Raw genomic sequence first — 23,799 nt, forward strand, 5'->3', positions numbered from 1 at the left:
CAACTACTGAGAACTGTTATAATAAAGAATGAAACAGAGGCATGGAGTTTAATTTCCTTCTCTGCACAATATTGTGTACTCCAGTGAATCACAAAAGTCAATAGATTACAACTGGAAAGTGAAAGGACTGTTTTCAATCCAATAAAAATAATATGACTGTATGAAAAGGTATATGATCAGGCACTCAGAATTCTTGCACCTGAAGCACTACTTGACTTCTACTATGTTCTGTGGTCCATTCATAGGTGCATCACAGCTGCAATCCTGACTGAGCCCCACTGAGACTTATTTCTGAGAAAGCATCATGGGATTTGCATTGCAGAAGTTTCTTATTTTATAGATCAACAACTTTATTTAAAAGAACCAAGGTTTACAACTGTGGGTGTAATAAATGTTAAAAATAATGTGTGCATGGATGATTAGGCGAGGATAATTAAGCCTCTCAACAAAACGATAAACATAATGTGACGCAAGCATACCGAGAGAGATCTTTATTGCAGGCATGTATTATGTATTTTTTATAGCTGCTACTAACTTCCATTTCAGAAATGTCACTGGTAATTTGCAGAACAGTTAGAAATGTATCTTTACAGCTAGAATTATGAAGTCATAGCTCTAGGTGACACATTCAGCCATTGTGACAATGAGCAGGATGTAACTCATCTTTGGGACTACCTGTTCCCCTTAAACAGAGGCAACACAACAAACCTATTATTCTCATGTCTTCTTCTAAATATCTGAGCCTAAGGTGGAGCTTCACATCACTTGACATCTGTCTTCTAGCGCTTTAAGTAAGGTGTTAAAAATAAAGGTATTGTTGGACTTGGGTATTTTTCTTGTTCTGCAGGACCAACACATTTACTACCTATGCAATCCTTTGCAAGTTTTCTCAAAAGTAAACTCCAGTGGGTGGTATCCAACAAAGTAGTTTGCTAGCACAAGGACTTTGGGCTGCAATGAAGCTCCCTATCCCACTCTTCTGCCTGTGTGTTGCCTACACCACCTACATCTGTTTTGGATTTCCCCCCAACCCTCTGGAGCAGATCTGAGGAGGGCACAGCGATGCATGGCGAGAGGAGAAGGAGGAGAAGTTTCATTGTGCAAGCAGATTTATTTATTTTTTGCACTAGCAGAAGCTCTTTTGGGGAAACCACCCACTAAGCTCAACAGAACTTACTCACTAGTAAGTTCGTATAGAACTGTAGGCCTTTGTAGTCAATGCCATACATGTCAGCCCAGGTTCCTCTCCATACATACACATTGATGTCAACAAACCACTGACCTTTGTGGAAATGCAAACTTGGCTGTGTTCTGAATGAAGCCATAACAACATGGAGAGATAACAAATGCTGCATGAGCTTTGACACAGCGTTCAATCACCATGTCTGTTGCCACACCACAAGCATGCAGTGCTACCTGTGAAAGTAAAACAATGGAATTTAATGATAACTGTGCATTCAGTTACTATTCAGCCATTTCTGGATGGCTGAATTATTGCAACATCAAAGAAAGAGAGCAATCTGTTGCAAAATCAATCTCTTTTTAGCCAGATAATACAGCATCCATTATTTTCTTTGCTTACATTGAGACAAAATGTAGCTAGCTCAATAAAATATATTCACATTTGGCACTAGATATAAAATAAAATACTAATCCAAAACGAACTAGTGCAACAGCATTATAAAGTTAAAATCTGGCACGATACATAAAGGTCTCAACCCAATGTTTTTTGACAGTTCTAATCACCATATAGGGCCAGATGCCATTTCTTTTCCAGATAAGAACAAAAACTGCAGGCCTCAGATATTAATCAAACAATGCGTTAAAATTGCCCAGAAAGTTTCATAGGTAAAGGAATGTTCCAGTATTACTTATGCATTTCATTCATAGAGCTCCAAAATGAATCATGGCTGATTATGCTGAACATGGAGATAGCTGAAATTTGACAGTGTTCTGGCATAGGTTTCAAAACAAACTGAAATGCTTCCTGCCAGGTCTACTCTCAGTCACCTGAGACGACAGCTTCAGCCACAGATAGTTCTACAAGCATGATAACTACATAGGGCTTAAAAAATGTTTGGGTTTGGTTGATGAACTGAAGATACTGTGGTTGTTGTTTTTTAAAGACTAGCTGAGAGTCTAGACTCTACAGCACTGCTATGACAGATTACAGATTACATTGCAAGAAAATATTTAAGTAAATATTTCATCCTTGGCAATATTCAAATTATGCATACAGCAGCAATAATTATTTCAACGCCCCACGCCCAAAGTCATTTCCGGCTCAGATATGACTGTATAATGAAGGTGTTCAGCTGATATGGGTCATGCACCTTTTTAACACCATCTGCTGATAAGAACAACTAAATTTATAAGCATCCCCTCTCTGATTCTACATTTGGTTTGTGTGGCACCTCATCCAATCCAGATTTGTGTTTTTAATTCCCATCTTTTATGTCACAGTTCTCTCTGTCCTAACTGCACTATCATTTCATTTTCTCTTAGGCTGTTCAGTAGAGCTTACTTGTGAGCTTACTTCTGAGTAGACATATATAGGATTGCAGTGATAGCTCTTTTTCACATTGGCTAATTCTTTGGGCCAGAGGATGCTTAATGCAGCCCAGCCCTTAAGTATGTGATTTCCTCTCCTTTTAGCTCCTCCCTTCCGGAGTACAAATCGTCTAGTCTTTCCCCGACAGTCTTGTCTGTGGGCTAATATTTAACAGTTTGAACTTAGCCAAGATCTGAAACCAAACAGACCACGAATGGGGAAGAAACCATGGCCCTTCAAATATTGCTGGAGTACAACTCCCATCATCCCTGAACATTGGTCATGCTGTCTGGGGCTGATGGTCATTGGAGTTCAACAACACCTGGAGGCTTAAGGGATCCTCATCTCTGCCATAGATGTTCTCAATGCGTAACAGGACTAACTCAGAAGGAAGTCCCACTGAGTTCAATAGGGAGGGGAAACTCAGGCCTGAGGGCCAAATGTGGCACTCTAGGCCTCTGTTTGGTTCTTGGGACTCTCCCAAGCCGCTCTCTCTCTAGGCCACCCCCTTCACTGGCTTTGCTTCATATGCCCCTTGAGTGTTTTTGCCTGGCTGGAATTTGCCCTTGAACTCTGACCATGACTCTTGCTTGCCTGGATAGAGGCTAGAGCAGGCATAGGCAAATTCGGCCCTCAAGATGTTCTGGGACTACAACTCCCATGATCCCTAGCTAACAGGACCAGTGGTCAGGGATGATGGGAACTGTAGTCCCAAAAAATCTGGAGGGCCGAGTTTGCCTATGCCTGGGCTAGACAGTAGGGTGTGTGTGAGGGGTGTGTGTGTTGAAAGGTAACATTTACAGTGGTACCTCTGGTTGCGAACAGGATCCATTCTGGAGGCCCGTTTGCAATGTGAAAAGCCCGCAACCTGAAGCGCAGTATCTGCGCAGGTGTGGGGTGCAATTTGGCACTTGTGTGCATGCACAAAGCATGATTTAGCACTACTGCGCATGCAGGAGTGGCAAAACCCAGAAGTAACCCTTTCCAGTACTTCTGGGTCGCCGCGGGACGCAACCTGAAAAACGTAACATGAAGCAAATTTAACATGAGGTATTACTGTACATTCATTGTTCTACCCACTTTTGCTTCAGGCCCTGCCCATCTTTGGCATGTGACCCTAGGAGGCTGCCAAGAAGGAAACACCACCCTTGCACTGGAAAAAGTTTCTCTCCACTATATTACAGCCCTAAGCATGTTCAAGGACCAGACTGCCTTATGTCTGCATCATCTCTTAGTATCTTCTTGCCTCCTTGTGTATCAACTGAACTTGTATCAACTATTCCTGTCACTATACTATTAAGAAATCATCTCTACTGACATTTCATACTTCTTCGTGTTGAATAATGTAATAATTATTGGAAGCTGACATTTCACAGAGCTAATTATGTTCTGGTTTTAAACGCACTCTTCCCAGAGCTAACTTCAATGCTCCATTATTACTATTTGCTTGCAATAAGATAAAATAAAATCCTCCTGCCTCCTCTTTGCCATGCCACCATTTCAGTACTGCACTAATTAACTTCAGTTGTTTTCTGAACTTGTGTGTTCATTTGGCCTTATAAGGTAGCATGGAGGACACTTGAATTCCTTATTTTGTGCACAGCACAACCGTTGGGAATCAACAAATTAGCAATAGCTCAAAACTCTAACTTCTGATTTCCCGTTAACACAAGTTTATACAATAGCAGGGTTTATAGAAAAATAAGTTGAGGTTACATAATATTGATATGTTATAAGCGATAAGACAATATATGAAGACAGTATTTTCTTTTTAACATTACATAACAGCAAAGTCTGAATATTTTCAAAATCACTTACCCCTATATTAAAATTTCCTTTAAAATAGTCCATATTTGCTTGGATGAACCAAATGTTGTCTAATCCTAGCACACTGCTTCTTTCTTCAGCACGTGTCAGTGACAACTCTTTATTTTCTACCAATATGATCTATATTTTACACAAAATAACAATTAGTTATGGTAAACTTTTTGGTGAAATAAAAATTGTTGCAATAGCATGTTGAAGCACTTGCCGGGGCAGGGGCAGGCGAGAGAGCTGTATTCTGAAACAGAAATGTATCTGTCCAGTCATTAATAACAGCAGACTTCAGTTGACTCTATCCTTTAATCAAACCAGACTATGCAGGATTTTGTGCATGCCAAGCAAACTTCACTGCTTTCTTAGTGAAAGATTGTACGGCCTGCTTTCAAAGCATAACGCAAAGTACCTCCATGTTGCTAACCTATCGGAGGGGCTTCCAAGCCTGACATTGATGCAGCAACACATCTATGACTGCTGCTGCCCCAGTGAAAGGGACAGTCTGGTTCTGCCAATAGAGATTCAGCAGGCAACACTTGTGTGCCAACTTTTAAATGCATGCCGGAAACTTTTATATTGTGCTACACCTATGCAGGCAATTAAGAATACATCCTTCCACATTGGTTAGTTGATGTCTGTTTTTAACTTGTTATGGTTTTTAATGTATGGGTTTTTTTTTATTGCTGTAAACTCCTTTGGGAGTTTTTTAAGGACACAGTGGTATACAAATAGCTTTATAAATAAATTAATCAAAGCAGAAAGAAAAGGTATCTTCTTCTGGTACTGCGCAGAATCTAGTATCCCATCTTGTGAGTAAGTGCTACTCTGCAGAAGACCATAGGCTGGGAGCATTTAGTTATATTGCATATGGCAACTATCCTATATGTAGCCAGGCTTTGCTCTTACAAAGGAAAAAATTACAAAAATTACTTTTTTTTTTTTTCAAATTAAAACACATGGTGCCTGTCACATCTAGTTTCTTCAAACACATTTGTGGCAATTGGACCCAGTTAACACAATTTTGGAGAACTGTGGAAGTAGCAGTTCCCAAAGGTATCTGTGAACAGACCTCTCTGGTTCATTTTTCAAGCATTTGGAAGAGGGCCAACTTTTTCAGGTTCACTTGTAGGCCTGAACATGATAGACTCAAATTTCCCAGAGAAAATCTCCTCGAGACTTAATATGGAGATGTGTTGCTCCTTAGGGAAGCATACAAATCCCGCTTCTATAGTTTATCAGCCAGTAACTGCATCTGGGCATTTCTCTATCAGCCAGTAACTGCATCAGGGGATTTCTCATACAAAATCCTTCTAGAAGAATGGGAAAAAACACAGATTGCCAATCTGGGTTTTTTATTGTGATTTCCAATTGAGTTTTTGTTTTGTTTAAACTGTGATAGGATTGCTCACTCTTTTTTTGGGGGGGGGGTGTTGATGGTTTTCTCTGTTACTAAGCCCAGAAAGGAGTAATGTTGTCTGTAAAACAACTTAGCCAAAATGAAAAACTACCCCAAATTAGCCACAGTTTGAGATTAGTTCATGCAAGGTTTTATATTGGACCTAAAATAAGGAAGGGGCTGTCAGACAATGAAAGCCACAAACCCCACCTCCTGCTTGTCCACCAGGAGCCTCTCCTCATAAGCCATACCCCCAGCTTGTAGGATCTTGCTTAACTGCACTGAAATGGAAGAATTAAGTTCATGTTCTCAAACAATGGCTTTAGCTTAGTCGCAGAATCAATGTTTTGCATGCAAAAAGGTTTTAGAGTGTCTATTTGAGAGTTTGGAGAGCTGGTGTGAGGATGTCCCTGTGCTACTTTTATTCTTACTTTTTAAAAGTTGCCTTCAGTCATACTAATTTTATTGCCGGGAGTGAAAAACAGTGCTTTATCTTACTCAGAATATGAGAATGGGTAAATTAAGTACTTTATTCTACCACGAAAAAAACGTGAGTGGGTGTTTGATTTAGATAATTCTATCACTTTCACATATTTTACAAACAGCCTGCGTTTAATTGTGTATCTGAAATTCCAGGTTATTAAAGTCTGAATTTACATTTTACTGAAACCTTACCTGACATGATGGAAGTACGTGAGCAAGGACAATTCCAACATGGCCCTGTTCAAAGCAGAAGAAAGTGCACAAATAAACCTTGATCCCAAAGAGCTGATCCATTTGACAACAAAATATTCCAATAAAATATTGACAGAGACTTTGGAAGCAGATCAAATTCCAGAGTTTTGGACTCTTGTGCTGTACAAAACCAACTGTGACTGAACTTACAAACAAACAAACAAATAAAATACTTTACCCCACCACTGCAAAAATCCACAATTTTATCTCCAGGTTTAGCCAGCTTTTTCACTAAGGCCACCATATTGTTGAGCTGTTGCTGCTTCCTAAAAGCGCGATCACTGGACATTTTTCCTAAGGATGACAACAAGGAATATACATTTGCAATTGCTTATGGCAAAAATGTGGTTTTTACAGTATTTCCTTTTAAATGTAAGTGATTAGATACAGACTTGCAGCTCCACATATTGAATGACTTTTTCCATTCACAGAAAGGGCCAAGATCCAATGGAGGTTGCCGGATACAGGAATCAACTGACACTGATTCCCTCCTGCCTGCAGTTTCTGCACCACTTCTCAGGCTGCTCCAGAGTGTTCCCCAAACCCTCCAGAGCAGATTTTCAGGGGGTACAGGGGGCTGCAAGAGGAAGGTGGAATAAAAAAAGGCGTCTTCCTTTCATCCGATTTATAGTTTGTCCTAATGCCAAGGATTTTATGTTGCAGGTGCCAAGGAAAAGGAGGAGCCTGTTCCCAAAGAGCTTGTGATACATTTTAAGCATTTATTATTACTTGTGTTATTAGTCACTTGTTACTCTGAGGTCTCCAAGTAACTTGCAAGACATTTAAGAACATAAATATGAATGCATTGATTATACCATATCAATAGAACAAAACAACCACCATAACAGCCCCAGGAATATTATTATATGGAAGGTTTAGAGACCAGCAACGAAGTGCTAACAAGGTGAAGAAGAAGAAGAAGACGACGACGACAACCAGAGGAACTACAACACATTTAATACTACAACACATAAGTGCATTCATATATAATAATAATAATAATTTATTATTTATACCTCGCCCATCTGGCTGGGTTTCCCCAGCCACTCTGGGCGGCTCCCAATCAAATATTAAAAACACAATACAATATAGAAGGATTTGATCTATAAGGTGTTTTTCACATATATGAGCCATCAATTGACATTGCAGCCATCTAGAGATAAGTTTGCATTTGTGTCCATGGGTAACAAGAGAAACAGAAGCTACTTCTCCTCCTATGGGGGAATCTTTCATATGTCTATGCTCTCATCCAATATTCATTTTCCAGATAACTGTATGGTGTGAAAAGAGTTTCCACATGTCCTTGATTATGAGGGAATAAGTCTTATATTAAAAATTGTCCCTGTTCCATAGCACTCTGCTGCATGTGCTCTGGCACAGCAAATGATGGCTTGGATCCAGAGATGCTTGGACTGGATTCCTCTCATACAGAAGAGTTTTTCTAGCTCCTTTCTGATAATGCCCTTTGCATTCCTTGAAAAGCTGCTCTAGGGAGTTAGAAGGTCCTCTGGAAGCAGGTATTGTTGGAAATCAGTGACACCACCTGTTAAATGCAAGCTTAAAAGCGCTCCACCTTGCTCATGGAGCAAGGCCCACTCATTATGTGGAATTTGGGATACTCAAGAGAGCTTGCAGGGCTGTGCCAGTTCCCGCAAGATCTCGCATGAGCATTCCTAGCTACGCTGAGCAGGCCTAGCCCAGCAAGCAAGGCAGAGCACTTAAAAGCTCTTTCCATGCCGGGTCTGCTTATAACAGTAGCTCTCCAAGGTCTCAGGCAAAGAGGTCTTCTTACTTATCTTACCCTTTTAACTAGAGGGCCAAGGATTCAACTTGAGGTGCTCTACTTGTCAAGCATATGGTCTATCTCCCAAATGAACTACTGAACAGGTATGATTTGTGTAATAGCTCCCCAGCATATATATTTTATTTTTTTAAAAAGATATTTATTGAAATTTTACAAAAAACAAAAAATTACAGAGTAAAAAGAAAACAGGAAAAGAAAAAAAGAAAAAATACAAAAAATACAAAAAAACATATAGAAAAAGATACAAAATACATACAAAGATAAATAGAAAAAATTAAAAACAAATTAGTTTTTTCTATCTTAAATTTCGTTTGCTTATTTCCCTGACCTCCTCACACCTCCCTTTTTTGTATTCCCATTCACATGATTAGTTCAGCAAATCCTTACCCTCTTTCATTTATCTTAACTCAATATCTCAACACATTATATCTATGTATTTTCATCCATTATCAACCCATTTTTACATATTCTTATTATCTTTGTTGCTAAGGCCACTTAATTTCAATCCAGCATCATTTTAACATTCATTAATTTTACAATGTTTCTGTAAATAATCTTTAAATTTCTTCCAATCTTCTTCCACCAACTCTTCTCCCTGGTCTCGGATTCTGCCAGTCATTTCCGCCAGTTCCATATAGTCCATCACCTTCATCTGCCACTCTTCCAGGGTGGGTAAATCTTGTGTCTTCCAATACTTTGCAATAAGTATTCTTGCTGCTGTTGTAGCATACATTAAAAAAGTTCTATCCTTCTTTGGCACCAATTGGCTGACTATGCCCAGGAGGAAGGCCTCTGGTTTCTTCAGGAAGGTATATTTAAATACCTTTTTCATTTCATTATAGAACATCTCCCAGAAAGCCTTAATCTTTGGGCACGTCCACCAAAGGTGAAAGAAAGTACCTTCATTTTCTTTACATTTCCAACATTTATTATCGGGCAGATGATAGATTTTTGCAAGCTTGACTGGTGTCATGTACCACCTGTATATCATTTTCATAATATTCTCTCTTAGGGCATTACATGCTGTAAATTTCATACCTGTGGTCCACAACTGTTCCCAGTCAGCAAACATAATGTTATGTCCAACATCTTGTGCCCATTTAATCATAGCAGACTTAACCGTTTCATCCTGGTTGTTCCATTTCAGTATCAAGTTATACATTCTTGAAAGTATCTTTGTTTTGGGATCTAACAGTTCTGTTTCCAATTTTGATTTTTCAAAAATTGGAAGCCAATTTTTTTGTCCAAATTATAAGCCTCCCTTATTTGATAATAGTGAAGCCAGTCTAGCACTTTATCTTTTAATTTCTCAAAACTCTGCAATTTCAATTTGTCGCCTTCTTGTTCCAAGATTTCCCAATATTTCGGCCATTTGGCCTCCATATTGAGCTTTTTCTGAGCCTTTGCTTCCATCGGTGACAACCACCTTGGGGTTTTGTTTTCAAGTAAGTCTTTATATCTTATCCAGACATTAAACAATGCTTTTCTAACAATATGGTTAGACCTAAGATCCAAAAGGTATTTCGGGATGTCCTTAAATACCTCCACTCTTGATTCGTTTATTTCCAATGTCTTCTGGAAGTGCAGACTCAATATTCTGTCTGTCTCCTCTTTTGATCGGAGGGTAATCAAACAGTCTCTCACCCTGTTCTTTCTCCCCCCTCTTCCAAGTCTGAAAGCGCTTACTATCTTGAAATCTAACTTGTCTGCATCTAGGTTCCAAAAGTCTGCAAATTCCTGCGTAAGAAAATCACTCAAACTGTCTTTCTCAAGTTCAGGTACAGCCCTGATCCTAAGATTTATCTGTTTTTCTTTTAATTCAATCATAGACAGCAATGACTTGTGGTCCTCAAGCTGCCTACATATCGGTGGTATCTTTTCCTCTACAGCCAATACTTTTTCCTTTGCTTCCTCAGCTGTCTTTCGATTCAAAGTGGATTCCTGCAGCAGTTTCTCAATAGATTCAGTATTTGAGTTCACCTTCTGCCCCAAGTTATTGATGCTTGAGGTGTTTTGATCAATTTTAGTTGTTTGCTTAATTTTTCCAAAGATTCAAAAAAAATTTCTAATGCTGAAGCTAAACCCCCTTCAGATGCCATTCCTTTAAGCGCCACTTGAGCAGAATCTTCCCCTGATGGGGCAGGAGGGCCAGATGCTGATGCTCTATGCTGCTGCAGTCTGGTTTTGCCCGATCTTATTGTTTTTTCCTGAGTCAAATTTGCCATAACACTTTATCTAAGGATCAAGGTCAATCCCACGGTTACAGCTTGTTTTGTAGTGGGAAATTCCCCTGGCCAGTTTAGAGTGGAAAATTCCTTGGCCAATTGTAACAATTTCAAAGTTCCTCTAGGGGGACACAGTAACAGTTAAAACTTGTAACAATAAAGTAACTTTTCCAACTTTCACAAGTCCCCCTCTAACGAAAAAAGCAACAGTTTCAAGTCCGGAGAAACCCTTCAGATTTAAAGTATCTCTCTTACAGAGTTAGCTGTCAAAAAGTTGCATTGTCCTTAAACAGCGCGATTCACAGTGCGGCAGTTCTATTGTCCCTTGGCAGTCCGTTCCCAGGCATTAAGTGGTGGTCTTTGTTCCCTTTTTCTCTCTTTTTTTGCAGGCAAAAAGTACTTCCCCTTCTCCCTCCCCTCTCCTGCACCTCAGGGAGGGAGTTCTCCTTTATTGATGTTAGGATTTAAGTCTTTTTAAACGTTTTTCAAGGTCTTAGCTTAGGCAGTCTTTGCTTTGATCTATTTACAAGAAACGGAAGGCGGACTTCCTGTTTGCACCTTCCCGCTTTGGTACCAAATTTAGTATTTTTTCCTTTAATCCCCGGTCTTTAGACTTGACCTACTCATGGGTAGTTATTTAATAGCCGAATTGTCACAGGAAAAAGGTCAGCGCTCTCCGGCAACAGCTGTGCGGCTTCACTCCACGGAAGAAGCAATTGACTCTCAGCACCGCGCCAAACTCCCTGTTACGCTCCGGAGCTCGTAACCGAGCTCCTTTGCAGATTGGGGGGGCGCTGAAGGTGCCCACCGAGTCCCACGGTCACAGGCTTCTCCCACCTGTGATTTGGAAGGGGTCCCCGCTTCGCCGTAGCGGCAAGACCCGGTTTCCGCGGAGCTGTGTCCCTCAGAGCTAGAGGGATTCCGCCATTGCCGATGGCGCCGCCTCCGGAAGTGCTCCCCAGCATATATAGAATGGATATCTCTTTTGGATTTAAAAAGATAAAGTAAAACAATATTTTAGTAATAAAGTATACTACTTATTTGTTATAGGCAATTACATTTGTTTTTAAACTGCATTCCCTTTCTCGCAGCAGCTGAGCTGACATACCGTATCTTAAAACTATCAAATTGAGATTGTACTATATTGGATTGGTACAAGCTAAAAACAATGGAAACCTGTAAAATGGAAACCTGTAAAAACCTGTAGGAAACAATAATACTTCTAGAAAGTAGTTTTTTTCTCCTCTCCACAACTAGGCTTGTGGAAATCTGATACTGATACCATGTTTGGTGGTGTTCAGCAAGTGGCTATGATTTCTTGCAAAACACAGGTCTCATTAAAAGTTTAAGTATTTGTTGAAATGCCACATTTTCCTTCACAGTCTCAGAGCAATTTATACAATAGCCATAAACAGGAGCTGAAACTTATAACATGGGAATTAGAGCCAGCTGTGCATTTTTTAGGAATAATTTATGCACCAAGATCAAAATATTTCTTCTTCTGTAATTACGTTTGGTCCAAACACATTTAACTTGACGTAGAGGAACAGCAACAAATGTCTCCGAGTTATTAATGTCACTGTGGCTTTAAAGTATATCCCAGCTGGCTTTGTTCTTCAAAATTATGCACACAACCAGGTAAAACACAGGAAGTGATTCTATTGCCTTATTATAGGAGGATCAGAAATGAAATATTATGACCAAGCAAATGAAACATCTGATTGCCTCTGTGTAAATACCACTGCCATTTTTAGAACGTTGGACAATAAATTGCAGTGAGGGAGCTGCTTAAAAACTCACTGCAGAGGGAACTGCAACTTCACAGAGAAATGGACACCTGCAGTTTTCACTCACAAAACATGGCAAGTGCTACTATTATTGTTTGGTGTGGCTGGGGTCGGCCAGATGTTACAGGAAACCAATTCTCTGCATTGTCGTAGTCATGTCATCTCATGAGCAAAGCTTTAGCACTCCCATAGCTCAGTGGCACAGCATCTATTCTGCAGGTAAAAGGTTTCAGGTTCAACCCCCAACATCTCTTGAGATGCTTGAGGTAAATGCTCTCCTCCTCCTGGCTTTTTCAGGGCTTTTGTATTTGGCAGCAGACTTGCCCCTGCCCGGCAACATGCTAATTCCATGGGAAATGCTAATGGACTATGCTGCATTCACTTTATTTGGGAACCCTATGACCTAAGTTGATATAGCTCATTGAGGGCACTTCAGGAGCTGTGGCTGGGGCAAAATTAAAAGAAGGATGAGGCCAAGTGAAGCCAAACTGAATGAATGCCTGAACAGGGGTTGTGGAAGATGCCAAGCATAAAATACAAGGCTTTCAGATACTTCACCCTTTTGTGTTCTACAAAGTACAAAGGCCCTTCTCCATCTCTCTCATTTTCAGCCAACAAGATTCTACTTTTAGACACACACACTACAGTTGAAAAGTTGGTTTAAAAGGTTGTTGAAGACAGAACAACACAATAATGGTTGTTTTTAAAAAAAAATCTAAATAGTACCCCCCCCCGCCTAATATTGCTAACTAATTTGTTCTGCATTAAGGTAAGCTCTGCAAAATGGTTTTTATCATATAAGGTATCAGAAAATAAAGCCAATTTCTTCTTGGATTTTTAAGATAAAATTAAGCATTTCAAATTAACATTAGCAGCTTGCTTTACTTGCATTTATTTTATCAGATGTCAACAAAAGTTTAATAAAATTCTGTACTGAAGGGAAAAGCACACCTAGTTTTAATTATTTCCAAGCCTCTTGTTAATCTGTCCTTTTATTGAAGTTCCCACTGGTTGTGATTTTTGTATAGCCTGCTTTGTTTTGCTGTCCAAATAGACTTCTTAACTGCAAGCAAAGTAGGGCTTAAAAAGAGAAATCTGATTCACATTGTATAAATCATCAAGGGAAGTTTTCATAGTCATTTGACCTTTCCAGGAAATAATGGAAAAGGCATGTGTAGGACAATACATATGCGTGTGACTACTTTTGTTATGTTTGTGGTTTTTATATGTTGTAAGCTGCCTTGAGCATGGTTTTAACTTTGGAAAGGCGACATACAAATAAAATGATTGATCAACAAAGTTATTCTCATATGCAAAAATGTGCAGGTTTCCAAATCTCTGAAGATAGAAATAATTTAGCCTTCCTTTCCCACTATTTTCTCTCTTCTATTATTATAATAAATTTATGAATCATCTTTTACATATGCCTCAAGATGATTTACAGCCATATCATAAAACAGCTAAAAATCATGGTTAAAAATACAAAAGCAAATTGCCATAGATTTAAAAAGCAAGCAGGGACCTTTCCATTATTCTGGAAAAGCTTGGTGAAACAAAAAAATTATTTGTTTGCAGAAAATACAGATAGCGCTAGACAGCATGTGACATCTCAGCAGTAAAACTATTCCATGGAACAGGGGCAGCCACATTGAAAGCCCTGCTGCATTTTGGGGACTTCAAGGAGAAACTCTCCTATGGAATCCAGTAACCTACAAGCAACTTGGTCCTAAGCTCTATAGGGCCTTATATTTTAGTACCCAGTCCCTGAACTTGGCCCAAGAGCAGATTGGCAGCCAATGCAAATCCCACAAACATGGTATTCTAGGCTGTTAGTAGTGTGCCTTCCACAAGCAACCTACTGTAGTCACTGTGTTCTACCCTAGTTGAAGCCTCCAGACCTCCTTTTTTTTACAGTGTTGGCATGCTTGTTTCTTCTTTGTAAATATATTTTAGTGATTTTCGATGTACAAAATGAAAACAACCACCACCATGCAAGGTAACAGGCCACTAATGCTTCGATCCAGAGATAAAGGGTGCTTCCAGGGAGGTGAGATTATTGTGGGATTGATACTCCTCAGGCATGCAAGTTTCTCACATTGTCCACATGACATTGTCTTCATCTAAATGCTAGATCTTAACTCCCTTAATCCTAATTTACCCTTTCCATGAAAAATCCAATGGTTAAAAAACGCCCAACTGTTGCCAAGAGGCTGTTTGCAATCTCGGAAACCCATTTGCAATATTAAGACCCATCTATAAGTACCCAAAGGCACCCTGTATAACCAATGGGTAGGAGAGCTTCAGATACTTCAATTCCCCAATTTGGCAGAAGGTAGTTCTGAAGTTCCACATCATTACAATTGTATGCTAATTTATTCTGAAAACATGAAATGGATATTTATTCAAAGTGTGCTCAGTCTATTCACCATACCATAATGCCACTGCTTTTCTGCTGGTTTTGATTAGTAAAAAGAGGAAAGCGTCACTGAGAAATCCACATGTTTTTAATTTAACATGCAGAGATGGTTTGGTTACTACATGCAATGTTTAATTTCCCCTGTCTTGGGAGGGAGGAGGATATCTGAATTAAACTATAGGGTTTTTTACACATATGAATATTAAAATATGGTGAAATCCTATTAACTAAACATTTCTTGTTCTACTGTTTATCACCAGTTTAAGTAATTCAAGAAGTAAGTCACCTATTATGGATGGAATGATAGAAAGTCCCTTTGGTTTGATTCAGAAAGGGCTCAGCTAATAAGCGTTATTTCCCCTACTAAAAATAAAATCAGAATACAACCTGTTTCACCACACACACAAAAATTCTACATTTCGAATTCACTGCATCCTCAATGGCATCAACTGGGTAGCAATAAATCCAAAGTCCCACTGTTGATCCCATGAGCCCTCTTGCTTTGTCTATTCCCTGAAAATGTACTTAACTGGTGCTGGTGGTGATGGCAACAACTAGGAATATCTCACACAGGCCTCTGTGTGGTTTCTCAGTTCATCCCAGATACTGGCATACTGAAATGGCGGCATTCCAGACAGCAAGGACTCTGGCAAACAGTTTTCCAGAATGACTAAATATATAGTAGGGACTTTAGCTGCCTGGACATGGGTGGCGCTGTGGGTTAAACCACAGAGCCTAGGACTTGCCGATCAGAAGGTCAGTAGTTCGAATCCCTGTGATGGGGTGAGCTCCCGTTGCTCGGCCCCTGCTCCTGCCCACCTAGCAGTTCGAAAGCATGCCAAAGTGCAAGTAGATAAATAGGTACCGCTCCAGTGGGAAGGTAAACGGCATTTCCGTGCGCTGCTCTGGTTCGCCAGAAGCTGCTTAGTCAAGCTGGCCACATGACCTGGAAGCTGTACGCCGGCTCCTTCGGCCAATAAAGTGAGATGAGCACCGCAACCCCAGAGTCGGCCACAACTGAGCCTAATGGTCAGGGGTCCCTAGGCACCTTAGGTGCCTAGGAATCTGAAAGTCCCAGGGCTCTTTGCACCTTTGTGCTTCATGAAGTACCTAGGGTTTAAGAAGCCCAGGGACATACGGTTTCCAGGCCACCTAATAGCAATATGAAGTGCAGTGCTCAGACACGCAAGGAAACTATAATTCCAAAGGATTCTGTAGATATTCCAGACACAAGGGAGCAATGAAGAATTTGGAGAGGTCTCCTTGTAGTATCTACCACTGATAGATACATTTTCAGGGAAAGGTCTGGAATGAAGACACCATGACAATCTTATCATGTGATAGACACTGTGAAGTTTGGGTGGAACTCATATTGAATTGGAGGGGGAAGTCCATTAAAAAGCGCTCCCCTTCAGAACTTTACTAACTACAGGCAATCTTCATTTTGTGCAGAGGTTACGTTCTGGACACCCCCATATGTTGGCAGACTGCACGTAAGTCCGCTCTGCCCCTTCCCCGTCCACTCTGCCCGTTCATGACATCTTTATTTTGGGGCTATTTCTGGATTCAGTGCTGTGTATGCAGGCATGTGCAACTGCATGTCATTAAAGGTAAAGGGGCCCCTGACCATTAGGTTCAGTCGTGGCCGACTCTGGGGTTGCGGCGCTCATCTCGCTTTATTGGCCGAGGGAGCCGGCGTACAGCTTCCGGGTCATGTGGCCAGCATGACTAAGCCGCTTCTGGCGAACCAGAGCAGCACACAGAAACGCCGTTTACCTTCCCGCTGGAGCAGTACCTATTTATCTACTTGCACTTTGACATGCTTTCGAACTCCTAGGTTGGCAGGAGCAGGGACCAAGCAACGGGAGCTCACCTCGTTGCGGGGATTCGAACCGCCGACCTTCTGATCGGCAAGTCCTAGGCTCTGTGGTTTAACCCACAGCGCCACCCGCGTCCCTAGGACACGTCTAAATTGGTCATTGCCTGTATAGCTCTTTGCAGCAGCTATCAAACTAGCCCATGAATAACAAGAATAAAGTTTCTTCACAACCAGAATGGTTAAATCTTTATAGCTACGACTTAAAATAACAACCATTTTTATGTTATCTTTACTAACATAAATTCTCATACTGTCTCCTAACATGAAGTCATGTACAATGTGCAAAGAAATGTAAATTAGGAATAATTACCTCATTTGCTTTTGTAATAAATCATATTAAAAGTTCAGCTTCAGGATAAAGCTATTTGCCCTTCAGTTGCCTAAAAGGGGCAGGGAAATGGCAGCAGCATTTCTGAATTGTTGTTACATGGAATTAATAGAAATTAAAACATTTTTGGAGAAGTTAATTGCCTCCTCAGTTCCTGAATGTCTGATTTCTTGGCGTAAAAGAAAAGCAGCCTTTTTTTCTGAAACAAATGTACCCCTCAACCCCAAACTTTTCCCAAAGACGGTAACTCACTGTCACACAAATATCAAGCTCAGCTAATCCTGTTAAAATAAAGACAAAAATCAGAACATGTCCTAGAGATTTCAAGTTTAGAATATTGTGATTTATAGGTATTCCCAGCCTAGCTATCTGTTAATCCAACTTCAAAAAACCAACTAGCACTCTTGCACTCAGCAGTCTTTTCAGGGTGGGCTTTAGCACTACTCATTCTGTTTATGAAGATAAAATGCCAAAGCAGCCCTAAATCCCTTTATTGGCTTTCGAAAGAAAGACCAAGATGTGGGTGGAAAATTAAAGGGGGGGAAAGTTTTTCATCACTACTGAGAGATTGGACACCAGCCCAAATCCTCTGAGCCTTAAAGCTCTGTGATGAAAATAAATTAGTAAGTGTTCACGAAAATATTAAATGGTTAAATATATTTATGCCTTTCTATATATCTGTTTTGCTGGTTAAAATACTAGCCATGTTGCAAATGAATATATGTCATTAGGCATCCATCATGTGGCTGAGTGCAAATATAAATAATAAGAGGCATGAGATATTTGAAATATGCTCCATTACATTTAATATATAGGGCTGCTCTGGGCAAAAACACTTTTTCACCAGTGGTACATCCTGCCCCAGCTGTCAAGAAGTCCATCTGTCCATTTTTCCTCCTGCTGTACAGCAGGTGTCAGGGAACTGCCATCGGAGCCAAGAGTGGAGGTAAGACTCCCCAACGATGCAGGAGAAGGGACCAGCAGGGAGAGAGAGAACACTTCCTTTGGGGAAGGAAATGGGCGTGACACCAGGAAGAGAGGGGAGGAGGGAAGGACTTCAGAGAGATGGCTCCAAGACTCTTCCACAGAAACCAGCGGGGAGAGCCCAGGACCTCCGCTGGCCACGCCCACTCTGCGCAGAAGACTTCCACGCAGGGAATTTAGGCGGAGACTTGGCGTCAAGCAGCTTTTATGTTGGAAGAAGTTTAGGAAACACCCACTGACGGATTCTGCCAGTGATTGACACAGCCACGGAGAAAGTGCTGTCCAGCCAGGGAAAGGTTTAGCCAGACAACGTTGCCTAGAGCAGCAGCCCCTTTACGCACGAGCAACCCCAATTCCCTTTACAGCAGCGTATCGGCACAGAGAAGAGGAAGGAAGGATCAATGTACTATATGAGCACTGGGGCATTGTCTCTGCAGGAAATTGTCTTACCACCATATCTTTTATTGCTATAACACAATGTCTACATCTTCATCACCTTAAATTCCTTCCATCTTCTAAGGTCAAGGTGGCATCAAGCTTCTTCCTCTCTCCCTCATGCCTCATATTTTCACAACAACACCATGGGGTACCTCTATCAAAGATAGTGACTAGCCCTAGACCAGATATGTCCAACTTCAAGTAGGCTGTGAACTACAATCCAATATCAAACACTGGCAGTGATCTACCACCCAGGGATGGGTGCAGGGTGGGCAAGCAGGAGTGGGTGGGTAGGCAGGCGCTGGCTGCTTCCCCTGATGGTGCAGGTGCTGGCTGCTTCCCCCAAGGGGGCAGGGATGGGTGCAGGGAGGGCAGCAGGTATTGGTGCAGGGTGGGCAATGCTTCTCCTCTCACCCTCCAACCAGCTTGCGATCTCTAGATCTCTTGCCTCAAACCAGCTGGGCTGGGAATCTCTAGGTGATGCTTCTCCTCTCCCCCCCCCCCCAACAGCACACAATATTTCAATCTCTCCCCTGAAACCAGCTGGGCTGAAGATCTCTGGGTGATGCTTCTCCTCTCCCCCAACCAGTGCACAATCTCTCTCTCTTTCTCTCTCACACACACGCACACGCACACACACACACAAACACATGGCATGCCTTCCCATCTTCATATGCACTCTTCCTCCTCCCTGCTCCCACCTCACACTGGCTTCTCTTTCTGCCTTTGTTGTGCGTGTGCTCAGCCCGCGATCGAACCCCGCGATCGACCAGTTGATCACGGTTGGCAGGTTGGACATGTCTGCCCTGGGCTATTCAGTAAGCTTCATAGCCAAGTGGTATTTGAACATCCCCATATCTGACAATCTAACCATGATGCCACACAGTATGGAGCTGGTAACTCTAGTAAACCAGTAAGATACCCTATTATGCATGAAACTCTTAATTATATTAGTAGAGCCAGAAATCTTTCAGCTCGGTTGTGACCCTATCTGCTCCACACCTATGTGGGGCAGGTGGGCATGGTTTGATCAAAATAAGACAGGCAGGCTAAATGGGGAGGCCTGATGCACCCTACCTGGCTCCCAGGCCAGAGGTTCTGCTTTACATAACATATAGCTCCTTCAGCCATAGCAAATGCAATCTTACATTTTTGAGCCAAAACAAGAGATTGTGGAACACACAGCTTCTGAAGTTCCATATTAATCATTGAAAAATGAGAGTACTTCTTACTTGAGTGCTAACACCCCAAAATAAAAGTCGCATTATCGTAACTGCTAATAAACTTCATAAAGAACCCACAAGGCCAGCAAGTTCAGGCATACAAAATCCATCTGTCATGGGGAATGATTGTGCTTCGGGATGATCTTGCTCTTTATATAAACAGCTGATTCTTGCATAAAGCTTAGCAGAAACCAAAATATTAACTTGATTTCATGTCAAGTTATTTAATACTTTCTGAGAAGGCTGACTTGTCTTCTCAAAAGCTCATTCAGTTATATCTAAAATTGTTTTTTATCATGAGCTATGTAGGGAGACCCATGTTGTTCGCAGATGGAAGAGGGGAGCTGTCTGTCAGTCTCCATTCTATCTCCTGAGAATGAGGTTTCCATGGTAGCTATGGAGATGGGTTGGACTTGGTTTCTGTCACTATCAGTAGCACTGGGGTGGGCAGATCCAGCACCCCCAACTCCATAGGAATGCAAGATCGTGCAAGCACAATCTTCTCGCTTGGGACAGGAATAACTGGCCCTGTCCTGCTCTTTAAAAGTGAAGCAGGAGGAGTGTGCCAGGTGTTGGGACAATGTCTTCACTACTTCTTAGTATTTTAGAGCTCTGTCACAGACATATGAATTGTGTGCTCTGCACTATGGGCTAATGTTTAGACTGTGTGCTGACTTCTTGAACAAAGTTTTCAGCTTTCCTTGACCAGGAAATCTGACTGCTGTGTCCTCAGGTAGGAGTCTGGAAAGAATTCAGTGTAAGTTATCCTAAGGCATAATATCAGAATGACTACCTTATCTCCAGGACCATTTTCTTCCAACACCTGAGCAGCATGTTTCACTGGAATTCCCTTTCAGCAGCTGACCACCTCCATTTCCCAGTAGTAATTCCACAGTTAGGGCTTGACTTGCAGTAAGCTATATGGCATTGCTCCTGACACCCTCTTGAGTTTTAAAGAAGTTGATCTACATGTGTACTATAATAATGGAGCTGCTTCCTATTAAAGCTTTTAGAACCATTGTAAAAGAGCTATATATACGGGTTGGCTCTAAGCATTTGTTTTTGCTATGTTTTTTCCTCACCTTAGTTGCAAGTGAATGTTATGTTTTGGGGGTTTTTTTGGGGGGGGTTGCTTTAAATTTCCTATCTTAAATCTTTGGGATGCAGTGGATTACTTAAATAACTGCTCTTAATTTTGCCTGTTCCTAATCTCTACTTGTTAACTATACATGGAAAACTGAGTTGCTATATCAATGGCAAACTATTTAATAATGGTATCTCCTGACTTGATATCTAAAAATCAAAGTGAGCAATTAGCTTGTAAGCACCAAACCAAAAAGCCTTTGGGGTGTGGGGAGGAACACACAAAATATGCTTTTAATTATATGCATGCAGTATCAACTTTGTGTGTTATGGCTGGACCATGAAATCTTTTGAGATAGGTTTAATCTGTTTCTAGTTAATTTTCAAAACACTGTAATCTCCTAGTCAGTAACAAACACTACTGCTAAATTTAACCGACAGAATTTAAAATGAACGGTACATTCTGTTCTTTTAGATACTTGGATAAGATGAACTACAGAAGGAAATGAATATTTTTGGAGCTTTTTGGTATGTGGCCTATTTTATTAAGTATTCACAATACACTAGAAGAAAATCAAGACTTTTTTTATTATTATTCCTACAGCCTTTTTATATGCTGCACTGAAAGCCAGACTAAGAGAGAGACTGGTGATCCACTGAGTAGATCTCCAGTCTTTTTAAATTTCTGTAAAAGCCTGTAGGGTGTTTCAATTCAGATCAAGGCCATTGCACTAGAGGGAAAGGGGTGTATCCTTTCCTTCAACACCATTTTCCAAATGAAAATCCCCTCCACCAAGCACTTTACCCCATTAGGGAAATGTATGGGCATTTGTAGGGGAAAGCGCTGGCAGATTTGTTTGAGCATTAAGCATTATGGCACAAACCTTTGTTAAAGCAAAGGACATGATAAGGCTGACCCTCAAATTATAACACAGTGTTGTTCAAATACTTGCTGCTGTGCTTCACTTATAACACCAGTGATCCCTAAGTTTGGGCATGTACAATTCATACACATGCCAGTTCATCTGAAAACAGTGTCCCTCTTCTGACTGGCTCATAAAGCTACATACCACTTTTAAACCCTTCACTGAGGTTTGCTGCAAGATGTGGAAATGAAAGAGGCATTACTGTGCTAAAAACAAAACATCGCAGAACACACTAAATCCCTTTCGATTACACAAATTGCTTTTCTGGACAATGACCAACAGATTCACATCTGAAAACACTTGGTCGCAAGCAATACTACCACCTTCAGTAGGACTAGTATCAGTAAGGTGTTCTCAGGGTTTCTGCCAAATTAAGTGTGAATGAGCACATCCATAAATCTAAGCACATACGTAACTATATTTGCCAACTTGAAGATTTGGCTTGAAACTAATTGTGCATAATGTAACTTTACATTTTTGTTTTTAAACAAAATAAAGGCTCTGATATAATTTTTCCAATGAAAATATTGTTTCTGCAATTGGCTGTTGCAATTTAATGTGTCTGCAAATGAGTGCCAGTCCCTCTGCAGGGACTTTAATTGTGCTTAACAGAAACAAAAAAAGTAAACAAGAACGCAAAGTATGGGAAGACCATTTTTCAGTAGGGTTTCTGTATTATTAGCGTCTATATATGGTTGTGTTAGAAAGCCACAGCTTTAAAGAAAAGTTAACGTTATCCTCGTAAACACTCTCAAAACACAAAATTAACATTATCCTTGTAAACATTCTCAAAATACATTTACAAAGGACAAACATTAAGTTTTTGATACACAGAGAGATACTTTTATTTGTATCAAGTCACAGAATGGCTAGTTTCTGGCAACGGTTGACTTGGTGAGCATGCAAACACAAATATCTACTGAGCTAGGCCAAATTTTGGCTTAACACATCATCTAAACCGGGATTCATAGTCAAGCTCTTTCCTTACTAACCATAAGCTGTAGCCAAGGTTAGCAAAATAAATAGCTTAACCAACAGCCAGGGCTTGGACAGCAGAGTCAGCCAAACTTTAGCTTAAGTCAGCATAGCAAGCAATGAAAAATGATCAGAGAGCAAAGCAGCTGGGAGCTCCTCTCTGGGAGCTTACACAGTCTCACTAAGTCTGTGTTTGACTTAGTATGTTTTGTGAACCAGCTTGTTAAGTGGTAGCTTACAATGGCATACATATGACCAAGTGATAAGCAGATGGCCAGTAATGCCCTACCAAAGAAAATCTTAGCAATCCCCTGCTTCCCTGGATTTTGAATCGGGTGCATGAGTGTAGTAAGATTTTCTTCAGCTGTCACTTAGCAGGAAAATACAGACCACCCAGCTTGCTGAACAGTTACGTGCACATTATGGTTAGCCATTGCTTGGTCATCTGTATTCATTCTTCATATCTTCTCTAGGTTTATTTCACATGACAAAAGGCAGTATCAAATTTGAAGTGCAAAAGTCCCCTAAACATATCCGAACATTAATAGTAAAGCAAAGTCTTTTTCCAGGATCTGATAATGTATTATTGTGCTTTCTGATTAAGTTTCAACATGTTTCAGTATTTTTATTGTTGCATTTTACCTCTGTAAATTTCTTCAGGACTGATATCAGAAATGATATATATATTTAATAAAATTTTAATAATAAATGGTGGGGGAAAAAACATCATTCAATGACACACATAAGACCCATATTTCATACTTGAACTTTACCACTATGACATAGGGATGGAGAAGAAATTCAGTTTGATTCTTGTTTTAATACAAATCTATCCAACTTGCAGTTACTGAAACAATGCAAAAACCAAAACACACTCATAACTTGAAATTCATACTTCTTCAAATTTTGCAATGCAAAATGTGTACAAACAAAAATGTGTACAAAACTGTAAATTAGGGGGGAAGTTGGTATAATATTTCATGTATTAGTGAATATAGCACACAGAATGCATTATGTTAGAGGAAATTGCTTGCAAAAATGTGTAAGGATAAATTGCATACAAAAATGTATATATTAGGAGAAATATGCACTACAATGTAGACCAATTCTTGAGAGGTTTTCTTTAAAAAAAAAACACAAATGTGGCGAGGTGTATTTAAGATAGGAAAAAGGAGGAACTGAGGGAAATAGAAACTGACAGATTTGTCTATCCCTACTATGTCATTGCTGT

The 23,799-nt window shown here is 40.4% G+C and overlaps 1 protein-coding gene across 4 annotated transcripts in view; it reads right to left on the reverse strand.

Moving 5' to 3' along the window:
• Positions 1 to 23,799, reverse strand: part of GSTCD (glutathione S-transferase C-terminal domain containing) — a 59,085-nt gene that overhangs the window by 10,865 nt on the left and 24,421 nt on the right. For all 4 annotated transcript variants that reach the window (XM_083571316.1, XM_083571317.1, XM_083571318.1 and 1 more), the window contains 4 exons: positions 6,679 to 6,794; positions 6,441 to 6,485; positions 4,370 to 4,498; positions 1,283 to 1,416 (listed from right to left, as the gene is read on the reverse strand). In XM_083571316.1, the coding sequence (XP_083427442.1) occupies positions 1,283 to 1,416; positions 4,370 to 4,498; positions 6,441 to 6,485; positions 6,679 to 6,794 (424 nt within the window). The remainder of the gene's footprint in view (positions 1 to 1,282; positions 1,417 to 4,369; positions 4,499 to 6,440; positions 6,486 to 6,678; positions 6,795 to 23,799) is intronic.

The sequence above is a fragment of the Podarcis filfolensis genome (assembly GCF_964270895.1).
Source record: "Podarcis filfolensis genome assembly, chromosome: 9".
NCBI classification, from domain to species: Eukaryota; Metazoa; Chordata; class Lepidosauria; order Squamata; family Lacertidae; genus Podarcis; species Podarcis filfolensis.